This window comes from Hippichthys cyanospilos, chromosome 18 (assembly GCF_059441005.1).
Source record: "Hippichthys cyanospilos isolate Australia breed blue-spotted pipefish chromosome 18, RoL_Hcya_1.0, whole genome shotgun sequence".
Lineage (NCBI taxonomy): Eukaryota > Metazoa > Chordata > Actinopteri > Syngnathiformes > Syngnathidae > Hippichthys > Hippichthys cyanospilos.
The window spans coordinates 2549648-2564809 of record NC_142386.1 but is presented as its reverse complement, the minus strand read 5'-3'; the positions used below and the strand labels follow the sequence as shown (position 1 = coordinate 2564809).

The 15162-nt window shown below is 46.1% G+C and overlaps 2 protein-coding genes across 11 annotated transcripts in view; one reads left to right on the top strand and one right to left on the bottom strand.

Annotated features, from left to right (window-relative positions):
• larp1 (La ribonucleoprotein 1, translational regulator) overlaps positions 1-12040 on the top strand; it is a 26156-nt gene extending 14116 nt beyond the window's left edge. For 2 of the 10 annotated variants that reach the window (XM_088441176.1, XM_088441166.1), the window contains 17 exons: positions 96-218; positions 304-450; positions 993-1155; positions 1385-1529; positions 2134-2302; positions 2370-2554; positions 2692-2790; positions 3172-3501; positions 4892-5015; positions 5409-5614; positions 5710-5816; positions 5994-6151; positions 6218-6362; positions 6445-6554; positions 6860-6987; positions 7064-7254; positions 7336-7513. In XM_088441176.1, the coding sequence (XP_088297302.1) occupies positions 96-218; positions 304-450; positions 993-1155; positions 1385-1529; positions 2134-2302; positions 2370-2554; positions 2692-2790; positions 3172-3501; positions 4892-5015; positions 5409-5614; positions 5710-5816; positions 5994-6151; positions 6218-6362; positions 6445-6554; positions 6860-6987; positions 7064-7231 (2507 nt within the window). In that variant the 3' untranslated portion in view covers positions 7232-7254; positions 7336-7513. Of the gene's footprint in view, positions 1-95; positions 219-303; positions 451-992; positions 1156-1384; positions 1530-2133; positions 2303-2369; positions 2555-2691; positions 2791-3171; positions 3502-4891; positions 5016-5408; positions 5615-5709; positions 5817-5993; positions 6152-6217; positions 6363-6444; positions 6555-6859; positions 6988-7063; positions 7255-7335; positions 7514-11474 lie in introns of those variants that run through there. The other 8 variants (XM_088441167.1, XM_088441174.1, XM_088441173.1 and 5 more) reach the window with 8 other exon arrangements.
• faxdc2 (fatty acid hydroxylase domain containing 2) lies at positions 9243-15162 on the bottom strand. Its single transcript, XM_088441180.1, has 9 exons — positions 15035-15162; positions 14390-14421; positions 13847-13944; positions 13457-13560; positions 12863-12984; positions 11744-11949; positions 11571-11676; positions 10961-11127; positions 9243-10871 (listed from the first exon to the last, which is right to left on the bottom strand). Exons 2-9 carry the CDS (start codon positions 14417-14419, stop codon positions 10715-10717), a joined length of 990 nt encoding a protein of 329 aa, XP_088297306.1. The 5' UTR covers positions 14420-14421; positions 15035-15162; the 3' UTR covers positions 9243-10714.

Below are 15162 nucleotides of genomic sequence, written 5' to 3'. Positions count from 1 at the left end.
TATTGCAAGCTGGTGATCAGGACACAGACCATGTAGTAGTTGTGAATTTGTTGTAGTAGTTGTGTGAAATTGACTCCTTTGTAACCTGCAAACAGGAAACAAACAGAAGTGGGTTCCCCTGATGATCGAAGGGCCGCGGGAGCGCTCGGCGTCCCGGAATAACAGCAGGCAGAACGAAAATCCCCGCCTGCCGCCCAATGCCAGGAACGATCTCCGAGGTAAGCGCCGGGCCGCAACGCGCAACCCGCCAAGAAAGCTTGGCGCTCGTCTCTCGTTAAACCCGCGTTTGCCGCGCGCTTACAGACTGGCACAGTCAGAAGTATGAGCGGGAGTGGCGCGACGACTACGACGAGGTCTCCAGCGTCAAGAGCGAGGGGGCGCCCTTCCGCGGCGGCTTCAGGGGCCGCGGGCGCGGCCGAGGAAGAGGCCGGGGACGAGGACGAGGTCGAGGTACAGCCAACGGCCATGCTCGGATATAATTACATTTTACAACAACCACTTTGCTGACCTCTTACATTTTTACCATAGTTTCTATTGTGTGGCTGCTCGCAAGCATTTTTCTTCCCTCCCCATGCCTCAGTATTACGCTTAAAATGTAGACTTCAGAGCTCAAATGGTCTTGTGCAACCTTTGCACATGTGCTGTCTCTTTTCTGAATTTTAAAAGAAAAATCAATGGAGAGCACTTTTACAACTGTGATTTCAGCATTGAACTTTCATCCGTTTGTTTAAAAAAAAAAGGAGCTAAACTTTGAACACTAAATTTGTGCATTTCAATCAATGAAACTGAATTGAAGTGAAGTTCAATGCAAATTTCAAATCGAATAGGCTCCAATTACAAACAGTCCAAAACATTGCTCTGGTTCAGTTGATATTTCTTTCTCCCCCATACTAGTGTCTACCAGTGAGCAAAAACCCCGGTCCACTAGCTCGCCGTCAATTCCGATTTTATTGAAGCGAACTCCATCATCACCTTTTTGGCATCTCCACCAGGCCACTACGACTACCACCAAGGCTACAAGTCGTACGACATGAAAGACGCACCCTTCGGGCCCAAGTTCAGCAACTCGGTCACTTACTACTACGACAACATAAGCAGCAGCGAACTCTACTCTGTGGACCAGGACCTGCTCAAGGACTACATCAAGAGGCAGATGTGAGTTTGGACCGCTTGACGAGAACTGGCTGCAGAAGTGATGAGCTTTTCATGTCTCTTCTCTGATGAAAACTCCATGGAGAGAATCTGTTTAACTCTGATCTGGGCATGACACTAAGGGATACATTTTGGGATATGTGTCAGAAATTCAGCGGTGGTGATTTTTTTTTTGTTTTTGTTTTTCTGGGGCACAATTAAGTAGTTTTGTTTCTTTCTGGCTGGCCTGCAGCGAGTACTACTTCAGCCTGGACAACCTGGAACGGGACTTCTTCCTGCGCAGGAAGATGGATCAGGACGGCTTCCTGCCCATCGGTCTCATCGCCAGCTTCCACAGAGTGCAGGCCCTCACTACCGACGTCAACATCATTCTGGAGGTAAGGACATTTTTTTCTTATTTACTGGGAACAGGGAATGTGTGCTTTTTGCGTGGCCTAAAGCTGTCAGTTTAGATGCTGAAGAACTGATGAGATGTTCATGTCTCTTCTCTGACATTACTGGAGAGAACGTTCACAACTCTGATCACAGCATGGACACAAAAACTGCTCATGATGGGCACGCAATACCATATGTCGTGTTGCCTAGTGTAACGGACTTCAGAAGCAGAATACGACATTTTAGGACAGCGGTTCTGAAATAGGTGGAACATTAAGTCACTTCAAGAGAGTGACTTTGAATATTTTTTCAGATTTTGCACTCATGTATCCACTTTTCTTCCACTCAATATGCTCAGATTGCAAGTCTAATCATTTATTACTGGTTCATTATTGCTGCTCTTATTGCCCCATCACTGTATTTGTGTTATTGCCTACCTTATTATTCGCTCGATTATGGAATGTAGTCTGTTCAACGAAGCTCTCAAAATGGCTACTCAGCTAGTCGAACAAGCCGATTAACAAAGAGATTTCTTCCAAGTTGTCAAAGAACGAGTGGCGATGGCTCTTTGTCCTGGTTTAATGCGCTTGTCCCTGTTTCCGGCAGGCTCTGAAGGACAGCAAGGAAGTGGAAATCGTGGACATGAAAATCCGTCGCAAGGTGGAGCCCGAGAAGTGGCCCCTGCCGGGCTTCACCGTGCCCAACCACACAGACTTCTCCCAGCTCATCAACTGCCCCGAGTTCGTCCCCAGGCAGCCCGCTGAGGAGCCCGCAGGTGAAAATTGGGGGGAGGCGGAAAGGCATTGATCAAAATGACTGAATCACGCCTTATGTCTTTAAAGGTTCTCTGGGGACATCAACCCCGACGCAACGCCAGCCCAAGGCCGAATCGGACACGCCCTCCAACCTTAAGACCATGCCCAAGGGCCTCTCGGCCAGCCTGCCCGACCTAGACTCGGAGTCTTGGATCGAAGTCAAGAAGAGGCCCAGACCTTCACCGGCGAGACCCAAGGTCAGCTCGGAGAAGGTGACATCATCATCATCCATCCTTTCATTCATCGGCTTGCTTTGATTTTGACGTTCCATGGTTGTTCAATTTTGTCGTGCCATCTCACCGCCATTTTCATCCTCTTCTTGTTCCATCGCCGTCGCACACTAACGCAGGTTCCCTCCTCGCAGCAGCAGAGGGAAAAAGACGACGCCGGCCGTTCTCCGCTGCCCCAGTTGGGCTCCTCGCCATCCCCCGCCAATCCCGCAAATAAGGTGAAGGTCAAAAAATATTGCTTTGTCTTTATGGATCAAGCAGGTAGTACGCACAGCCATCCATATACAGTAAGTCATAGCTGTCAAACTCCAGTCCTCGAGGGCTGGTATCCTGCATGTTTTGAACCCTCTCGCTCAAACACACCTGATTCAAATAATGTGAATAACTTTCAAGCTCCTGCAGAGAACTGGAGTTTGATGTCTATGATATAAGTCATTACCTGCGAATGATTTATGGCTCGGGAAACATGGAGTATGTTTTATTTTCCTGTTTTTTTAAGTCGTTCAAATAGGGGTGAATTTTGCAATAGTTCAAGCACAACTTAGAAAAATGTCCTTGAAACGGTAAGCAGATACCTCATCCGAATTTGTGTACAAAAGCAGGAGGGCGGCGAGCAGGACGAGCCCGAGGAGCTGGACTTCATGTTTGACGAGGAGATGGAGCAGATGGACGGGCGGCGCAACACCTTCACCGACTGGTCGGACGAGGACTCGGACGGCGAGATCGACGACCGCGACGTCAACAAAATCCTGATCGTGACGCAGACGCCGCCCTATCTGCGCAAGCACCCCGGCGGCGACCGCACGGGCCACCACACCTCGCGCGCCAAGCTCTCCAGCGAGCTGGTCAAGGTCATCAACGACGGCCTCTTCTACTACGAGCAGGACCTTTGGGACGACGCTTACGAGCCCGAGTACGCCACCATCAAGGTGAGGCCGCCAAAGCCCAGATGCCTTAGAGTATTCAACTAAAAAAAACAAATAGATAAGCCGCACTGGACTATAAGCCTCAGGGCATAACGTCAGTTATTTACGCAAAAGGACGATACATGGAAGTTTTTTTCTTTCTTTTTTGAATTGCCTGTCAACCGCATCCTATTGTCAACAGACATGTTTAGTCCAAACATATTTATAGAAAACGGATGGATATTTTGAACATAACACCAACAGAATGGTGGATTCCCATATTGAGAAAATTCTTTTCGGCCCCCAAAATGCTAGCAAAAAGGTGTTTGTTTTGTTTGTCTGTTTCTGCACTGCGTCCACGTGGCTGGCGGGGTAGCCAACAAAACACATGCGGGCGAAGGTAGCTTCTGCACATTTCCACGTTGTTGCTGCCTCCGCATTGGAGACGTTTCTGTCCCAAAGACAAACGGCGGAGCAGAAAGAGTCTCCTTGGTTTTGAGCGCTTTCTGGATGCGGGAACAGATACTTTTGTTTTGGGCCGCTCCCCTTTTGTTGCCGTGCCTCTTTTGTGACGCGCTGGTCCAGCGGCGTGTGGAAGGGCCGCTTTGAGTCAATAAAGCGCACGGCCGAGGCCAGAGCGCGTCGGCCGACGGGGGTCCTGGCCAAGATGAACGCTCATCGACCTGAATCCGCGAGCGTGAGTTGTTGGTCATGATGTTTGTCAAGTCGTAAGCAGGTGCCGGCCTTGTGTTTTTGTTTTTTGTTTTTTTTGCCAGCGTCATGGAAGGTTCATGTGTGTGTGTGTGTGTGTGTGTGTGTGGCGGGGGTGGAGGTTGGTACGCGCCGAACAGTCGTCGCTGCAGTGTAGGAACACCGAGGCCGCAACATGAAGTTGAAGCCAGCCCTTCTGGCTGCCATGTTGTTTTGCTGCGTCTCTTTCTCCAAATTGCGTCAGATCAGGTCGGTTAGCGATAGCGCTTCAGTGCTGCTGTAATCCGTCTACGTCGTTTCCGTTTCTTTTTGGCCAAGCGTGGACTCAGACTGAACTGTGACATACCATTTGGAGTCTTTCATCTGCCACTCTGGAATTCGGTAGTTGCGTTAGCAACGTTGGGCAGAAATCAGGAAAACGGATCATTGGGAAATATTGGTTTACTCACTTTCCCTGCTTTTAGCGAAGCAGTTTTGGGGTTTCAAGATCTACACGAACTTAACTGATATGGTAGCAAAGACTTTTTGAGGGTTGTGATATGAAAGACAAACAGGCTCATTCCCACCATTTTTTTTTTTTTTTAATCTCAATCTGCATTTCTGCCAAATAATACACTGTGGTACAGTAACAAAAGTGGACCTATGGTATGACTATGTATTGTTTAGCAACTTTTCTCTTTTTTCTCTTTTCTATCTTCTGCAGCAAGAGGTGGAGAACTTCAAAAAGGTCCACCTGATCAGTCGCGAACAATTTGACTGTCTGACGCCTGAACCTCCCGTGGACCCTAACCAGGAAGTTCCCCCCGGACCCCCGCAACCCCAGCAGAGTAAGGACTCATTCCACCGTTTCTTTCATCGGTAAAGGTCAGCCACTGGTCTGCAGCCCAGTACCGGTCCAAGGATCAACTACTACCGGGCCGTATGGGCTGTACCCAAAATAATGTTTTGGATCATTCAGTTGTGCTTTGTTTGGCTTAATCTTTGATTTTTGTCGCCGCCTCTGGCCACTTTTGATGTTACATTTTCTAGTGAGAAGGACGGTGTGGCTATGAGAGCAGTCAGTTGTTTGACACGGCAAATGTAGGGATTTGTGATATTGAATTGTTTAAAAAAAAAAAGAAAAGAAAATCATTCTGATCACACCACACCATTTGATGATCTTTTTGATCAGAAAGGATAGAATTTGTGATGATATTAACTTGGGTCCTTTTGGTCCTCAGTCCCCACAGACGCCTTGGCGAACAAACTGTTTGGCGCCCCCGAGCCCTCGTCTATAGCGCGGTCGCTCCCCACGACTGTGCCCGAGTCGCCCAACTACCGCAGTGCCCGCACGCCACGCACGCCGCGCACCCCTCACCGGAAGGACGCCACCACCACGCCGCGCTTCTACCCGGTGGTCAAGGAAAGTCGACCCGTTGACGCCAAGGTGCAGTGCGCCCAAATGCTGAATGCCTGCCCCATTTTATTATGATTATTTATTTCTTTTTATAAACGGAACTTGTTTGATTCGGCTTGTTCCAGACTCCAAGAAAGCGCAAGACCCGACACAGCTCCAACCCGCCCTTGGAGTGCCATGTGGGCTGGGTGATGGATTCCAGAGAGCATCGCTCCAGAACCGCCTCTGTCAGGTGACACCCATGCTGTTAACTTTAAAACCTTTAAAAGTGAATCAATGAAATGTGTGAAAATTAAAGACTTAAAAAGTATGAAAAAGCATTAACTAATATTTCCAAAAACATGAAGTTAAAGCTATGAACGAGTTCCTAAATGTTCCAAATAACATCATGCTACTGCCGGCTCCTCAGCTCCAACGCCAGCCCGTCGGAGGGCACCCCCGCACTAGGCACGGTGGGCTGCACGCCGCAGTCACTCCCCAAGTTCCAGCACCCGTCGCATGAGCTGCTTAAGGAGAACGGCTTCACGCAACACGTCTACCACAAATACCGCCGGCGCTGCCTCAACGGTAAGCGCCACTCGTCCGCCCCCGCTGGCGCGTGGCCCCAAACTAACCCGATGTCAATAATGGCAGAACGCAAACGGCTGGGCATCGGCCAGTCCCAGGAGATGAACACGCTCTTCCGCTTCTGGTCCTTCTTCCTGCGGGATCACTTCAACAGGAAGATGTACGAGGAATTCCGCCAGCTGGTGGTGGAAGACGGCAAGGAGGGATACAGGTGAGGCAGAAAATGGGGCGAAAGAGTCTGCGCGCCACTTGCGATCTTGTGCGCAATAAGTGGCCGCTTGTTGCTCTTGCAGGTACGGCTTGGAGTGCCTCTTCAGGTACTACAGCTACGGTTTGGAGAAGAAGTTTCGGCCGGACATCTTCAAGGACTTCCAGGAGGAGACCATGAAAGACTATGAGGCTGGTGAGACAACATTTTCATGAAACATGTTTTGATTTCTATTCTTAAACAGGACATTTTCCCAAAATGTAGTCGTAGTAAAAACGTACAAATTAGACGTCCTAAATAGGTGTCTCTGGGATTTAATGTCTGGACTCTTTTGGGGAAAAAAAAAAAAAAAGTGAAAATACATCCCCGGCATTGAATGAAATCATTTCAAGTAAGAATGTATCTCTTGTTTACGACACGAGAAAAAGTCCCCCAATGTAGCGGCCGATGGGATATGGGCGACTTTGACGCGTCCTGAGCTCTCCTTTGTGGATTGGCAGGCCAGCTATACGGGCTGGAGAAATTCTGGGCCTTCTTGAAATATTCCAAAGCCAAGGCCTTGGAGATCGACCCCAAGCTGCAGGAGTGCCTCAGCAAGTTCAAGCGGCTGGAGGACTTCCGCATTGACGTGAGTCGCATATTCCCCGCCCCGCAAACGGCGCGGGCCCGACCGCGTCAAACACATTTGCTTTGGTCCCCCTCAGCCGCCAATGGAGGAAGGAGGCCGGCGGAGACACTCGTCCAGCGGGGACGGCCGGCGCCGCCACCCCTCGCATCCCTCCAGCAGGCCCCACAGCCAGAACAGCTCCGGCTCCAGCCCCGTGGGCGCCGCCGCGGCCGTTGCCAAGGACGACGCCAAGATGCTCAAGTAAAAGCCCCGCGTGCGGATATCCAGGTGCATGAAGCGGCGGGAGGGGGGGGGGGGGGGGGGCCTCATAAGACCACCCTTGACGCATCAATTTTTTTTTTTTTCAAGCTTGAGGAACGAGTATGGAAAATTTAATGACGTGCTTGACGGATGACTTGGATTTTTTTTTTTTCCCCCATGACTCCCCTTAATGAGGCAAGCGAGCATTGAGGTGTCAAACACATTTTTTTTCTTTGCAGATTATTGCCAGTCCACCAGGTGGATTTTTTTTTTTTTTTTAACGGTTCTCTAACCATCAACTTTTTTTTTTTTGCTTCTTCAAGTTTTTGTTTGTGTTGTGATGGCATCCGGAGGCAATTTTTCCCATGAGCACGTGCAACAGCGGCCCTGCGGACCAAAGCGCCTTCTAACAAATATTCAATTCCCCGTTTTTTGATTATGGTGATGATAAAAGAGGAAGATGGTAAAAAAAAAAAAAAAAATAGCTTCAAAAATAATGGAGAATCAGAATTGGTTGCGAGTTGCCTTATTGTCAATGGTTTTCCTGTTTAGTTGGGCACACGTCTTGCCAAAAGTGTTTCAAGCGTCTTCCACTTGTTATTGGGGTTCAGTTCCGAGTCCTGTTGGGTTCCACTTCCACGCTTTTGCTTGTGTGGCTTTGTTCGTGCTTCAGTGCAACTGTGTTTCATTGGAGCAGATTCCTGGACCTGTTTTTTTTTTTTTTTTTTTTTGGGGGGGGGGGGGGGGGGTAGCATCCATCCATCCGCTTCATCCATCTTTCAGGACTGGAGGAATCAATAATCCGGATTACTTGAAGAAACAGGAAGTGACTGGTGCTTTGGCTGGATATCTTGCCCTTCTTGTATTTGGCCCCTCCCATCAAAATGTAAATGTGAACTTGACCCTTGAAGAAGAGAACTTTTGCCTGATTTTTTTTTTTTTTTTGCCTTAGACGTGTACGTACTCATTAACATGTTAACGCTTCTGGATTTTTGCAATGACACCGGCGGGATGAGCTGATCCCCCCCCCCCCCCCCCCACCCGTTTCTTTTTCCCTTTTGACGGCTTGAACATTGAATGTGTATTTAAAGCGACCAAAAGGGAACGACAAAAAAACAGAAAATAACTCAAGCGAATCTTGTTTCATGTTGAAATTTGTTATAGAAAAAAAAATCCCCCCCCAGAATACTTTTTTTTTTTTTTCCTTTTAGCCTTCAGACAGCTCCAGTTGTTTGCCTTTTTGTTTTTGCATTCTTATTTGAACGTCGCCCTAATTTAAATTCCAATGCAAGCGCAGCTGGGAAACCCCCCCCCCCCCCCCCCCCCCCCCTCCCCCTCTTCTTCAGGGAGACTTACATCAAATTTTGGAGGCTCGCTATGGATGTGTCTTGTGTTTTTGTGGAGGCTTGTGGACAAACGAGGAGGAGTTCAAAAAAATATATCTGAACTGTTGGGACTGCAAATGCGCTCGCTCTTCCTACTCGTGGGGGACATTTGCAGAATTTGGGGGCCCTTTTGAGGGTCTTCTGGGAGTCGTCCGCCCCCCTCAAAACAAACTCAAGGGGGCGCCACACCCTCAACGCCCAAGATGCAAATGGACAAAGAGCGCAAGCAGCAGCGTGGCTGCTTATGATGTCTGCAGACTGAAAAGTACAAAAAATGTCATAAAGCCATAAGAAATACAAAAAAAAAAAAAAAAACTGTATATGGAGCATTGTTCACCGCATCACTCAAAAATACCTTTAGGCTTGTTCATGAGGAAAAAAAAAAAGTGAAAACAACCCCAAAAAAAAGTATAAAATGGAAAAAATGTAAACTACTTGAATGAGATCTTGTATTACAACATTTAATATTCACTATCCGCTTTGTAGGCTGATGTGATTGGCTATTATCATTAGTGTTATTTGTAATTTGTAGTAATTATGCTTTTTCCTTTAATAAAGAAAAAAAACACAAAACGGACAAAAAAACCTTCCAAAAAACAACTGCCTACTGAGTCATCATTTCCAAACAAGTGGTGTGAAAATGAACTTTTATTTTAAAATTGCATGACAATTGACATGATTGACAAACACGACTTGAGCAGCAAGTGGACACAAAATACGCAAGTGCTTCATTCTAGTAACAATTTCAGCACGTTTATACACCAATTAAATTTGGCGGATGTCTCAAAAGATTATTCTGTGGTGCCAAACTTTGTTATTCTTCTAACCTCTGATTCCAAGTCAACCGTTTATTAACAAATGCCATTGAAAGATTGTCCCATCGTGCGGTGTGTTAAGGGTGATGATTCCACCTTGAAATACTTTTAAAATCGTCAAGAAATGTCAACTGCTGATATTTTACCCTCCCGTTCTGATCAGTTGTTACCCGATTATCGAATGTCTTTGGGAGATTAGCCGCCGGTGTGGGGGTGTGTCCTTTACGATACCATCTCAACATTCTCACCATAATCAAGCGTCTGAAAAATGATTGCGGCAAACTTATTCGATAGCTACAATAACAATCTAGCATCCCTCCGATTTATCGGACATCTGAAAGATTATCGCTGCGTTTCGAGATTTTTTTCCCCCGGAAGCGGTTTGGTCCGACAGTCGTAAAGGTTAAACCTGTTTAATGATTACGATAACGGCCTAGCATCCTTCCGATTTATCGGGCGTCTTATCGCGATTGTTGTTTCTTTTTCCAGTCTGACTGGAAACGGTTTGATCGAGCAGCGGTTAATATTGTTCGATATTTACGATAAGAGCCTCGCTTTTTCCGTTTGGATTTCCCGCCGGCACCACATAGCTCAACCGCTTACTCCTGGTGCAAAACTTGCAGTTGTCGTGTGCTGCGTACACCACACACGATAGTGCAATGAAGATTTTTTTTTTTTCATATTCCATAGAAAGTTACCAGAGCTGAACTGTGAATGGACGTCAGTCAGTAAAAAGAATCCTAGTGCAAAACAAACATTAAGGGGGTAGGGGATCAAACTGATCAACAGGTTTTTCCAAACTAATATTGTATGAAGATTAAGATGATCAAAGTCATTGATAGTCTTACAAATGTCATAAATTGGCCACCCAACAAAAATTTCAACTGCGCCCCGGTATCGAGTTGCCGTTGAAAGATTTTATGCAAAAATCGGGGGAAATTTTCAATATGTCCAAAATAGACAATATTTGCAATTCTGAATGGCAGTAAATGAGCCCGACATGGGCTCAATTTGACACCGGGGGGGGTGTCGCTCTGGATGTCTCGTTTGCAAGCATTTAAAAGGGATGCCACATTGAAAGTCCACGTTTTGACAATCTGTGCAGTATTTTTGGGTTGTGTTTTTGTATGGTTTTCCTTTATCACACATCAAAAACCTCAATTAGCCCGATTTGGGTCAACATTTCCCCCAGGGGTTCATATAGTTAAGTATCGAGTTAATGTCCGGACTGTAAAACGTGAAAATAGGTCCCTGGCATTGAATGAGTTCAACGGACTTGCCGGGTGGTCACTGGCCCTTCTTGGGGCTGTCGGGGATGCTCTCCGTGAGCGGGGTGAGTCCGGTAAGCAAAGTATGGCGCTGGTACTGCTTGGTCTGCCGGAACTTGGCGTCCGTGCCGTGCAGGCGATCCAGTACGCCGAACACGCCGAAGCACTGGTTGAACCTTGGACACAGGGTTTGGGTTCAAACCAAGGTACGGTGCCACGTTTGTGTCACCTTTGACCTTTCAATAATGTCAGACAGGAGACTGACCTGAGGTGGTGAAAGTCGTGGAACTCCGGCGAGGGCAGGAAGGGCAGGTGGTACCCGCAGTGGGAGATGGTGGTACTGACCAGCGCCAGGCAGTACCACATGCACGTGCTGGACACGTGCGAGCCCAGCAGCACCGGCCCGATCACCACCGGGAGCAGGTTCGAGAGCTGATGGCACAGAAAGTCGCGTTTTTTCAAAAGTACGACGGATTGTTACTATCTGGGCGTTAGCTTGGTTTTGTAGCTATTTTACATCCTATTTATTGTTTGCGTCCTGTTTGTGTTAGCTTTTTTTCCCTTGTTTGCGTCTGCCTTTTCTTGTTTCTTTTTTGTTTGCTTCTTTTTGCGGTCTTTTTCTTGTTTGCGTTTTTCCTTGTTCTTTTTTTCCGTTTGCCTTTTCATCTTGTTTGCCTCTTTTTTCTTGTCTCTTTTTTTGTTCGCTTTTTTTAGGATTTTCGTATGCAATTCCCTATTCTTGCTTATTTTTTGTGCCCCCTCCAAACATGTACCTTCAGGTACCCCAATTTGAGAAGGTGTCATCGCATCAGGTTCTAAGATAAAACGAGACTGGAGGAGTCCCAGAAGCAGGCGCCAGTAAAAGGCGCACTTACCACATGTTCCAGCGGGTGAGCGTAGGTTGCAACCACACCGATGGGGGCGGTCCACTCATGGTGCTGTTTGTGGAAGCGCTTGTAAAGGTTGGGATGATGGAACAGCCTGAGCGGAGCAAAAAGTCTTTCTCAACTTGGATGTTCCAACGTAACGTCGAAAGGGCGCCGCCTACCTGTGCGAGTAGTAAAAGAGAACTTCCTCCAGGATGGAGAAGACGGCGAGCTCGGCCAGGGCCCAGTGGAAGGTGGGCAGCTCGGGGCCGCAGGGGTCGACTCTCCAGCGGGTCAGGTGATAGGCAACCACCACCATGGGCGCCGAGATGAACAATTGGTTGAACGCGACCGTTTTCACAGCCTGGCGCAACTTCTTCGGTTCCACCTGCGTGCGTACATGCAATCTTTTTGGGTCTGTTGCGCAATACCACACTCTAGAGCAGCGGTACTTGACCTTTTACCTTTGAACGGTAACCATGTTGCAATCGAATGAAAATTTCTTTTTCAAACAAATGTTGCAGCCATGCGTGTTTGTTATCAACCGGCTGAGGAGGGAATTCAGATGGTGCAAAAAGGCCTTCGTTTTGGAGTAGAAAAAAAAATGATATATACACACTATCTTGTTTTGATGGCAGGAACGAGTTCAACATGCAGAGAAAAATCAAGATTCTCTGATAACAATTGTGAAGGAACCTGCAAGCCCACGTTATCATCAAAGTTGCCCGTTATCTGGCTCAGCTGATAAACAAACAGGAGAAAGCCCGAGGACTTTGACACGCATGCACACAACATGACAGACAGCAGTTTTTTAACCCCTGGGGGAAATTTGGGGCTTTTAGATTCTTTCGATACCAAAAAAAAAAAAAAGCCTAGAAATATATTGCACAGATTTGTCACCTTTCAAAATGCCGTCCCTTCTACATGCTTGCAAATGGGAGATCAAGAGGTACACCCAATAGGTGTCAAATTTAGCCCGTGTCAGGCTCATTTACTGCCATTCAAAATTAGATTGTCAATTTTAGCCATATTGAAAACTGCGATATTTTTTTGCGTGAATCCTTTCAAAGACAACTCGCAAATGGGGTGCAATATAAATTTTTGTGTTTACACCCTAAAACCACCAGGTGGCGCTAGCGGGCAACTACTGACATTTGCAAGCCTTTCAATTACACATTTTTTCTTTCGATAAGCTAGCTTTAGTTAAGCGACATATGGCTCGGGGGCCACAATCTTTGAGCGGTCCTCTCAGCAAATCAAGTCAAATGTCAAATATATATATTTTTTTGTTTTATTTTTACCGGGTTGTTCTTGTCTGCTTGGATGCGGTATCGCGTGATGAAGGATGGCTTCCCGGTGGTGTCCACCGCGAGCAGTAAAGCATTGAACGTCCAGAACACCACCGTTGGCACCAGCATTGTTCCTGCGGACGTAAAAACATTTTAAAATATTTTTTTTAGTTTAAAAACAGGCACAAAGAAAAAAAAGATTCCTCCCAACCCCCTCTGTCATTTGAGCTGATTTGACAAATTGACTATCGCGCATCAGATTTATTTTTAATTATGCAATGCAATCAAGAGCAATTCACTTTTATGATCAGCACAAACTACATCATTTGTTTTATAATGCTTAAAGTTCCCACTCATAGATAACATCCGACTTTTACCAGTACATCAGTATTGGTCCAGAGGTACACCCTGCAGATGTCGAATTTAGCCCATGTCGGGCTCATTTACTGCCATTCAAAATTGCAAATATTGTCAATGTTGGACCTATTGAAAAGCCCATGTTTTATCATGCATTTCCTTCCATTTTTGCATGAATCCTTGGATCGCAATAGAAATTTTTGTCACCCCAAAACCACCAAAAAAATCCCTGGAAACCCCTCGACTTACCCATGTAGAATAAAGCCTCATTGTGGCCCTCAAACATGACGTAGAGTTTGGTCCACAGGTTCTGCCAAAAGTCTCCCGAAGCTCCCCAAAACCTCTGAAGATGCCTGGAAAAAATGGGGACATAAATGGGACAAAACCAAAGTGCCTGAAACTAAAGAAAAAAAAAAAAAACAGAAAATTTTTATTTTACAACAATAACAAAGCCTTTTCCCTGGGGTCATTGGCGCTCCCCCAGTGGGCCCCCCACACACACTATTTGAGGCGCACTGCATTAGCAGGAGCGTGCCCTCGCTTTGGTAAAACACCAGCAGAATGATGTGGAAGAAAATGACCCAAAACGGTAAAAAAAAAAAAAAATGCACAGGAGTTCAAGAAACAGATCGTACGTACCATGTCAGCGAATTACCGAACGCCGCCAGGAACAGGATTCCCGATCCGATAACAACGGCGGCTTTCTTCACCGAATCCCACAATTCTCCCGAGGCGTCCTGCAAACCCAACCGCAAAAAGCAAAACTTCAACATTCATGCCTTCTTATTAACTTATAGGCCTCAAATTGCAGTCATCGAGCCCCCCCCACTTCAATTTTGGCATTCATTTTGATTAACTGTGGCCTCGTGAAGCCCATGGAGATTCTTAATATTTTGGAACATTGTCTATTATTGACTACTAGAACCTCTGGCAAATGAGCAACACGTATAAAGACATGAGAATGTTGGCCTGTTTTATTGCCACTTCTCTTCACCTCTTTGTTACGTAGCGTTTGTGAGTTATTTCGTGTCGACAGAGGGAATAAAAAGCGGTGATGGAACCCAACAAACCTGACGGTCCAGAAGAAGAACCGACATACATGGCACACCGTGTGTGCATGTGTGTGTGCACGTGTGTGTGCGCACGTGAATAATGGTAACAGAGTGCAAAAAAAGTTCTCACCTGCCTGCTGCTTGTTTGTGCTCCTCTCATTTCTGTAAACACCAATTAATAAATAGTACAGGCTTATACCGGAAATGAAACACAAAATACAATTATATATATATATATATATATATATATATATATATATATATATATATACCCCTCTACAGTACATAGATAAAATATACAACTATATATTATATTAGAGTCAGCCTATTAAGTACTGTAGGTAACATTTGTGTTTGGGCTTTCTATTTTTGGATGCATTGTAGATAGAATACTAAGTCTTAGTGTCCTCAATTGAGGACATTCCGTCATCGAATAATGTCTCATGTTTTGCTGGTGTGCAGTTGACTTTGATGTCTTACTGAGACAAAATTGTCAACAGTGGACACGAAGAATAGGGTGGCTGTAAGAAATATCAAATACATAGGAATACTAGAAAAACACTTATAATTCATGTAAAAGTCTCGTGTATATAGCATGCATAAGTACAGTCATTCTAATTCTTCTATTCTTTTTTTATATATATTTCGAAATATGCTGAGGAACAACCAATCCACTTGTGGATATTTTTAGATAGAAGCAGAGTTTTCCTCACACGCATAGCTCTACTCCGACTATTTACGGTCTTTGTCAAATTGTCAAGGTCGGCAAGCTTACCTCAGTTGCGTGTTGCTCTTGCGCAGCGTTGTTGTTGTTATGCGGCTTGTCTTGTGAGTCCTCACGCAGCTGGCTTTGAACGCGTCTTGGACTCACGCTGATTGGCTCTTTGCGAGTCAGCTGACCAG